Source organism: Gymnoscopelus microlampas (assembly GCF_963454915.1).
Source record: "Gymnoscopelus microlampas genome assembly, chromosome: 2".
Lineage (NCBI taxonomy): Eukaryota > Metazoa > Chordata > Actinopteri > Myctophiformes > Myctophidae > Gymnoscopelus > Gymnoscopelus microlampas.
Window position 1 is genome coordinate 34,267,603 of NC_139939.1, and position 9,855 is coordinate 34,277,457.

The window sequence follows — 9,855 nt, forward strand, 5'->3', positions numbered from 1 at the left end:
GTAGTTACTGCTCTTTGGCTTGGCAGGGCAGTACTGTCTGTAGCCGAATCCTGCACGGAAAAGTCCTGGTAAATAGTTTTGAGTTGTAAAAACAAAAAAATCTAACTCAAAACCGACTCGAAGTCCAAGGTCACTCACGTCTCTCTATGCAGTTGTCTTGGTTCAAGTCTTCGGATGGACTCTTTTGCCTTTTATTTATAACATTTATTTGAGGGGGAATAAAATATCTTCGCGCGTCAGAGCGCACGACCCTCAAGGAACAGTATAGTGACTGGAGCTGAACCACTGCCTTCTGCGCTCTGTAGCGTGCGTGAGTTAAATGCTCACTGGATATTTCCCCCCGACTCTCTGATGACGTCAAGTGGTTGAGTTGCAGTGTACAAGAGAAAGTATTCAAAAAGCGAGAGAAAGATTAGGAGGGAGAGGAGAGAGAGAGAGGGGGGGGGGGGGGGGGAGAGAAGAGATGAGGAGAGGAGAGGAGAGGGGAGAGAGAGAGAGAGAGAGAGAGAGAGAGAGAGAGAGATAGAGAGAAGAGAAGAGAAGAGAAGAGAAGAGAAGAGAAGAGAAGAGAAGAGAGGGGAAGAGAAGAGAAGAGAAGAGAAGAGAAGAGAAGAGAAGAGAAGAGAAGAGAAGAGAAGAGAAGAGAAGAGAAGAGAAGAGAAGAGAAGAGAAGAGAAGAGAGGGGAAGAGAAAGCCCTCATCTCATCTTTCAGAGACTTGAAATGTTATGAAACATTTATTCTGATGGGAGAAGCTGATAAACAGCTAAAAGACACACACATCCCAGACCTATTAGTCTGGGTGCAGAATCAAAAAAGTTAAACAGTGTATATGAATTCTTCTCAGAAATACAAATGTAACAGAACATGCCAGCAGTTTAATTGAGTGCATAAGTGCGTGCTCTCAAACCAGAACACCCAATGATCTTACTAAATATTTCATGTAACATTCACAAATGTTATTAATTTGTTTAAGTACAGAAACACTGACAGTTGCAGCAGAGGCAGTGTCCGATAGCTAATAACACCTGCCTCTTGAGAGACATTTAGTTCAAGCAATATAACCAGGGCTCTACACGAGGGCCAGTAGTGCTTCCCTCTACACCAAATCTCTTCGCCAAAATTAGCCAATCTACAAAGTCACCACACATCTCAACACGACACATTGTGACCTTGTCCCTATTCTCATATTTGTCTAGTCTCTGTCTAAGTAGCCATCCTTAAACTAACTAACTAACTAACTAACTAACTAACTAACTCGCTAACTAACTAACTAACTAACTAACTAACTAACTAACTAACTAACTAACTCGCTAACTAACTAACTAACTAACTAACTCGCTAACTAACTAACTAACTAACTAACTAACTATGAGTCTTTCACCACTCTTATTCCTCATCACTGATGTGGAACCATGCTGCAAATTCAAATAATTGCTTCAGCACCTGGGTTCATCATCATCACCAGTTGGGTCATGGAAAGATGATCTGCTGTTGAATTTCAAAACTTTGTTTTACATTTTGTCCATCATTAGCATGGCTTTTTGGGCGGTGCCACCATTGTACCCCCCTAACCCTGCACCGTGATTGGCCACCATTGTAAACTGGTTGACTCTATTCAGGACCTTGATTGGCTAGTGAAACACATGACACATGTGCAGTCCTATAAATAGGACTGTGCACTTAAAAAAAAACACATTTCTGTTTTTTTTTAAGTGAATCACCCACTGTGATGACCACTGTGACCACACCGCCCACTTCACACTGGGTGTGATTTTTAGCGGCGCTAGCCGCTCTATACCTTTAGGTATAGAGCGGATATTAGCCCTCTATACCTGGCTTTTGCGTCAACGTTCTGATTGGTCAGACACGTCAACAAAGTGATTGGTCAAGCTTCACGTGACACGTGGCTATAAACACATTATAAACACTTATTGATGACAAAATGTATCAAAGGCGCCGCTACCTTCACACAGGTGTGATTTTTTTTAAAGCAAGGTGGGTCTCAACTGGTATTACACAGAGAACTGTATTTTGGCTTAGAAACAAAGGCATAATGAATCAATTATATCAAACAATACAGTGTGAAAAGTGTTCTTTGTCTATGACTAATTGAACACATTGAAAGCCTAACTAATTGGATGAGGAATACAGGTATAAAATTGCTTTTGTATTTCTCCAGTGGGACAGCACTCCTCTCTGTCATGATATCAGGTGCAGCAGCAGGAGTGATGGAGTGATGGGTCTGGGACTAAAGATGACCAACCCCAGTGGAAGTCACAAACTGATTTCAAGCCAATTGTTTGTTCTCTTGCCTAAACAAAACTTAGAATTTGCCCTATGCCATTTGCGCTGATGTTGCATGTCCAGTCAATTTATAGGCATATTTGCCAATTTGCGCTGCAGCACATCTGTGCGCCCGGCACAGACAGACACACGTGAACTTTGACCGACACTCATCTTGGATATCCGTATGGGCATGTTAGTGACATGCCGATTTGAGCATGCACATATTTGTGCTGATAATGTGTGTGAAACATCTTGGCATGTCCATATTTGGGCATGATCTGGGCACACCAACAGGTATTTCCATTTATGGGCATATGTGCCATGTAGGGCAAGTCCTTATTTGGGCTGATAATCCCAGAGTTATTGCGTTGACAACAAGTAGCAAATATATGTCATATCACACTCCTCCAACAAAGCAAAACAATGAAAGCCATCATTCAGAGGGTAACTAAAGCGAGCGTTACAGTGGGAGAGGAGCGGATTTGTTCCATAGAACGAGGACTGTGTGTACTGCTGGGGATATCAGTGGAGGACACCCAGAAAGATGTTGACTACATAGTTCATAAGATCCTCAACCTGCGGGTGTTTGAGGATGAGAATGGCAAGGCGTGGACCAAGAGCGTCATGGACCGGGAGTTTGAAGTGCTGTGTGTGAGCCAGTTCACCCTGCAGGGTATCCTGAAGGGAAACAAGCCAGACTTCCACTCGGCCATGCCCGCTGAGCTGGCCCAGCCCTTATACAACCGCATGCTGGAGAACATGAGGAGTGTCTACAAGCCAGAGCTCATTAAGGATGGGCAGTTTGGAGCCTACATGCAGGTCCACATTCACAATGACGGACCCGTTACCATCGAGTTGACATCACCCACTGGTCCCACAGACTCTAGACAGCTGTCCAAGCTGGAGAAGCAGCAACAGAGAAAGGAGAAGACGCGCGCTAAGGCCCCCTCTGAGTCGAGCAGAGAGAAGGGCTCCCAATGCTCTAGACAGGACCCTAATGCCAGCAGCAGTGCCGACAGCAACGTGTCATCAGAGAAAGCCCTGTAGGCAGTAAGACACCATGTTGCATGATGTGACGTGAAGCCATGTTTCCGGAGGATGTTCTTTTTTTTCCCCCAACATTTATTTTTGGGCTTTTATTTGACAGGACAGTAGGCTGACAGGAAATGGGGAGAGAGATGGGGGGGTGACAGGCAGAAAAGGTCGTCAGGATCGGGGGTCGACCCGCGACACGCTGTCAGGCTGGATTATCAGCCTAGGTGCCCAGACGGTTACGCCAACCGTCCGGGCCGTCTGAGAATGTTCTTGAACCTAAGGAACTCCGACACCTGAACTGAACTTCTGCAAAAACCTGCAACAAACCCATTTGTCCGTTTTGGCAACTAGAAAACTAAAATTACTAAAAAACTAAAAAAATTACCTGTCACGGGCAATAGGGCAGCCCTTTGTGTCAACCCCTGGTTAATGCCCTTATATGGACATGCGTAACATCACAGCACAGCCCATGGCTAATATGGAGATCCCAACGCCAGCCCAATGCAAGAGGCATCTAATCAGCATTTAATCTCATGACTTTCTTCTCAGCTGTAAACTGTGCCTTATAATCACAGGGAACTCAACCGCAAATAATTCCCCCTCATGAACAGCTATTACTTTACTTCAGTGGTTCTCAAACATTTCAATTTCAAGGATGCCCAGTTTATTCAATTAGGCCACGGAACCCCATAACTCTGAGAGTGTACTCTCTCTGAGTTACGGACATGTAGGCTAAGGGTCCATTTGGTTCCTAACTATCAATTTATATGGGGGACCTCTGGGGGTCCCGGACCCAAGAACCACTGCTTTACTTCATATGTCATTTCCACCTCTTGGTGTTTTTCTGTCTGTCTAGAGAGAGGTACTGTAAAGCTTTGTGGTGGTGGAGGACCTTACAAACAGAATGGAAAGTATTGAGGTGTAGAATGACAAGCCAGGCAAAGATGGTTTCAGAGTTGTGCCATTTACTGAATTAACCAACACATTTACAAATATTTCACTCACAAAGGCTACAGCATAACCCCAGGACGACAGATACAAAAAAAAAACCTGCTCATTTCCCTCAGCTGGTACACATAAATACAAATGAACTCCGGACTATACCATCACCTCCATAATACAGGGCACTGTCACATTCCCCCTCTAACTCTAATACACCTTGCCTTCAAGAGCAACATTTACAGACACTCAATTACTAATTGCAAATACAATGCCATTACAAGTCAAAACATGTGTCTAATCAACTAAAGAAATACCAAACAAAACCCCAAACCAACAAAACCCCTCCAACCAACACCCCTATCTCTTCCCTGGACCCATTGGTACGGCCTGACAAGTTAATTGCCAGGCATAGCCAAGGCTATGATAGAAGAAGGTACAATCAGTCCGGGGGCCAGTCAGGCGCCATTGACGTGCATGGGAGGCAAACTGGATCCGGAAGTTCAGTGAAATAGGCGGGTGCATATATGAAAAAAAAAGCACCTAACCCAAAAAAAATTGGAACAAAAGGTTTCTCAACAGTTTTTTGTAGTATGTGGTGTCCTGAATAACATACTAAAAGTCTACCAAAGTTTGACCACTTTTAAGGTGTTATTTTCAAGATGGCGTCCAAGATGGCCAAAAAAACGTTAAAATAGCTTAATTCCTTCATTATTTATCCTAGACAAGTACTTTTTGTGTCTAACCCCATGTTTTTGGGGCCTGGGAATCCATTGGACTTGTCCAAATTGCAGAGATACAATTAGATAATTGTGAAATCCTATATTTTGTTTGCGACTCTATTAACACCCTCTGAAATGGTCACCCGTTTCAAGTTAACTTAACTAATTATATAATAAATGTCCAACAACTTATTTTTATTTTTTACTGGAACAAGGCTTTAAAGGGGAAATCCACCCCTTTTCAATATTTAACTATGTCATTAATATATATTAACATTGCAAATTACACCATGATGAGTCATCACAGTGTAATTTGCAATGTTAAACCCACAATCAATCCTCCAGTTCAAGGCAACACAGAAAGGGGGGAACTTTTTTCTTATTTCCACACAACTCCTTTATGCTATATTAATGACATGGTTAAATATTGAAAAGGGGTGGATTTCCCCTTTAAGATATCCTCAAAACACAACACAACAAATAGTCACAATTTGCAGAAGGTGGTGGCAGAGATTATTGTCAGTTGCAATATAGTATTGTTTTCAGTATTGCCCAAACTAAATTCATCTTTGACTACACCCCACCCAAAAACAATTTCTTGCATTTTGAACCAATCTCTCTGCACCCCTCCCCTTACCCACCCCACAGGAACTTCATAACTCCTCCCCTACATACACGAGAATATTTATTTTTCTCGTGGACAAGCGCAGTGTCATCTTGTAGACACACAATTTTGAAAAACATTGAATAGATGTTTATAGAACTTTTTAACACATTAGGAAAGCAATCAGTGTGAGTTTGCAAAGAGGGATGGGGTGGTTATGGACAACACATTCTCACTCCCAACTAGTCACTTAATGAAGAACCGTCAGTAGCCCCTAAACGTCCGATTATGAAGGTCCTGGTTCCCCTAAAAGTCCGATTTTGCAGTCCTGGTTATTTCTCCCTAACGCCCTAAAAAGTCCAAACGGGACTATGTCGTTTGCGCATGCGCAAATGAACGTTCACCATAGTGTGATGGGTGTGGTGGATTGCTCCATTTACAACGCTAACGTCCAGGTCATAAACGATCAGATTTCAAATATGAAGTGCTTAACTAAAGGCCACGGATGTTATAATTGTGTACGTTCCAGCTTGAGTACCCATATCTTCCGTATTGTTCAATAAAAAGCCTTTTAATCCGATCGACGGCCATTTTCTCCGTCTTTTCATCAGCTTTCAACTATGCGATCCTATCGGTCGGGAGGTGTATTGCACATTATAACTCTATGCGAAAATGGCCGACGATCGGATTAAAATGCTTTTTATCCAACAATACGGAAGATATGGGTACTCATGCTGAAACGTCGGCATGTATAACATCCTGGGCATTTAGGTAAGTACTTCATATTTGAAATCTGAACGTTTGTGTAGACGTTACAGTTGTAAATTGAGCAATTCATCACACCAGGTTGAAGAATGTCCATGACCGTCATCTTTCAGGCCTACCGCTGATAACCATTAGCACATTGGTTCTCAAAGTGGGGTCCGGGGACCCCCAGGGGTACTTGAGGGGGTTCCAGGGGGTCCCCAGCTAAATGATGGACAGGGACCAAATGGACCCTTATGGGTCTGTAACTCTGAGAGTGTACAAATGTAACCAAATGGACCCATTTGGTTCCATTTGTACACTCTCAGAGTTAAATTAACATTGATTTTACAATATGAATGTGGGTCCCAGAGACCTACATGCCATTAAATGGGGGTCCGTAGCCTAATGCATGTCAAACTGGGGGTCCTTGAAATTAAAATGGTTGAAATCACTGCTAGAGAGTCGTAAAAATCTTCTCTTATGGGGGTCCCTGGCTTATCTTTTGAAATGGGGGTCCGCGGTCTAATAAGTGTCTATTTGGGGGTCCTTGGCACGAAAAAGTTTGAGAACCATTGCATTAGCACATGAAGTCAATTCATTGTTTAATTTCAAATAAGTTTAATTTCACTTATACCACTTCATTCTGTTGATGTTTCTATTTTACTGCTACAGCAATTCATCACAAGGCTTTTTCTTTACTATTTAGCATAAATATAGTCCTGGTTATTTCTCCCTGGTTATTTGCCCCCCCCCCTCCCCCTTTTTTGTACATACTTTTTATTTTATTTTGATCATGTTTTGTTTTGTATATATTTCATTATTTTCTCATGACCTTTTTTGTACATAATGGTATATATTTTTTTCCCCCTCTGTATTCTTATGTTGATTTTTGAACTGTTTGGTTGCTACTACATATGTCTATGAAATTAATTCAAGGACCCCAATGGAAACAAGCCCGCAAGGACTTTTTTGGCCGGACCTTTTAGACAAAAGCATTATAAATGTAACTGTGTTGTTTTACATTCTTTTGCCTAATAAAAATTTCAATCAATCAATTCAATCAATCAATCCCTAACGCCCTAAAAAGTCCAAACGGGACTATGTGGTTTGCGCATGTGCAAAGGAACGTTCAACATGGTGTGGTGGGTGTGGTGGGGATTGCTCCATTTACAACGCTAACGTCCAGGTCATAAACGATCAGATTTCAAATATGAAGTGCTTAACTAAAGGCCATGGATGTTAAAATGGTGTACGTTCCAGCTTGAGTACCCATATCTTCAGTATTGTTCAATAAAAAGCCTTTTAATCCGATCGACGGCCATTTTCTCCGTCTTTTCATCAGCTTTCAACTATGCGATCCTATCGGTTGGGAGGTGTATTGCACATTATAACTCTATACGAAAATGGCAGCCAATCGGATTAAAATGCTTTTTATTGAACAACACGGAATATACGGGTATTTTTGAGGGATCGTACATAATTTTAACGTCCGTGGCCATGGGGTAAGCACTTTATAGTTGAAATCTAGACGTTTATGTAGATGTACGGGCCGTAAATGGAAAAAATGCAAACATCAGGTTGAAGTGTCATGATATGAAATCTATCTATCTACATTGGACTGACACAACGTGAGCTAAGAGACGTGGTTTAAATGCAACATAACACACATCACCACCCAAACAAACCTGGAAATATTCTGTGCATTTTCATATTTTGTTGATCATTTTTCGATAAGTGTTTGTTGAGAACGAGAGATTTGTTTAACTTTTCCAACCCCGTGACGTCACGTCAGATTACTTCCGCATTCCGCGTGTTCGTACTCATGTCTCTGTCAGTGTCAATAAAGATCTGACAAAACAAATGTTTTATGATCTATCTAAACGTTCAAATGTTTTAAAAAGGTGCTGACCCTATGGCCACGGATGTTACAATTATGTGCGGGCCCTTAAAAGTACCCGTATCTTCCGTATTGTTTAATAAAAAGCATTTTAATCTGATTGGTGGCCATTTTATCAGAGAGTTGTAATGTTGCGTGAGTGCAGTACACCTTTCAACCCATAGGGTCAGGTGAAAACATATGGAGAAAATGGCCAGCAATTGGATTAAAAGGCTTTTTATTGAACATCACAAAAGATAGAGGTACTTTTGAGAACCCATACATGATTTTAACATCTGTGGCCATGAGTTAATAATTTTATATTTAAAGTGTGAAGAGTTATGTTGATGTACAGGATGTAAATGCAGAAGTGCAAACACCAGGTTAAAGTTTCGCCATGACTGCCATAATGTATTATGGTTTCCAAGTGCTATACTGCCACCGGACATAAACATTAAAACAGATCAAATAATTAAAATCTTTTTTTATTGTTTTTTAACACCCTCCCTCACTAATTGGATGACGCTGAGTCGAATCGTGGGTTACATCAATAGTCTACAATTTTTCAATTAGAAGTTATAGATTTTTGAAATATAAAGTTAAGCTTTTCTCACATTTTTCAAAAAAAAATTTTTTTTAATTAAAAAACACATTTTCAGACTCAGAAAAGGACGTTGAATTGAATGGGATAGGTCTCGATTTTTTTTAACTTTTGGGAAAGTGGTTTAAAAAAGCGTTAAATTGTCATAAACGTGAGGCTTTTTTCACAAAAATATTTTTTTTATTTTTTTATTTTTTCGACCGTTCCAACCGCTTACTGAGATGATTTCGAGTCGAATGGTAGGTTACATCAATAGTCTAGAATTCTTTAATAAGAAGTTATCGATTTTTGAAATAGTTCAAGGTTTAGCTTTTCTCACATTTTTTTTTAAATATTTTTTTTTTATATTAAAAAACACCTTTTCAGACTCAAAAAAGGACACTGAATCGAATGGGATAGGTCTCGATTTTTGTAAACTTTGGGAAAGTGGTTTTGTCAAACATTGATTTGTACGTGCGGTATCGAGCACCTAATCTGTGATAAATCAATGGAGATATTTTTCAAAAATCTGAAACTTCTCTCCATCCATGTTGAGAGTAAGCCGGATTTATTGGAACCAATCCTGATTTTTTCTGACACTGATAAGTTCAAAAGTTCACCGAAAAGACTGCAAAGGTCGACGCGGCCGAAACAATCGCATTTGTTTTAATATCTCAAATACGATAAGGACTTATAGTCCAATGTTTGGATATGTTGTTCAACTTGCCAAGACGCACGCATGGATATCTTGTTTGTCCCTAACCGACATTTTTACCAATTTCTGAATTTGGCTCTCAGTATGGGTGAACGTTCTACGACTCCATGTACCTTATGTCATTGTCAGAAGCAAACGTTAGAAGTGTCGTAGCGGGACAAACAAGACATCCATACGTGCGTCTCGGCGAGCTGTACAACATATCCGAACGACGGATTCTAAAAACGTATCGTTAAGGAGATATGTCGTGTTATTTTGCGAAATAAGTTGAGATTAGTCCCCAGCCATTTAAGGAGAACGGTAAGGCCGTGTGCGAGAAGAGTTATACGAGCACGTTCGGGGTGGCGCG

General features: G+C 41.0%; 2 protein-coding genes across 2 annotated transcripts in view; one reads left to right on the forward strand and one right to left on the reverse strand.

Annotated features, from left to right (window-relative positions):
* Window positions 1-280, reverse strand: part of gcgrb (glucagon receptor b) — a 52,015-nt gene extending 51,735 nt beyond the window's left edge. The window contains exon 1 of the mRNA XM_084078487.1: window positions 32-280. The gene's annotated coding sequence lies outside the window, so the exon portion shown is untranslated. The remainder of the gene's footprint in view (window positions 1-31) is intronic.
* A 2,431-nt stretch (window positions 281-2,711) lies between these two features.
* LOC311055004 (D-aminoacyl-tRNA deacylase 1-like) lies at window positions 2,712-3,335 on the forward strand (the record flags this gene model as incomplete). The annotated part of the gene is made up of 1 exon (XM_084071066.1): window positions 2,712-3,335. The coding sequence occupies one exon, from the start codon at window positions 2,712-2,714 to the stop codon at window positions 3,333-3,335; it is 624 nt and encodes a 207-aa protein (XP_083927192.1).
* Window positions 3,336-9,855: the final 6,520 nt, after the last annotated feature.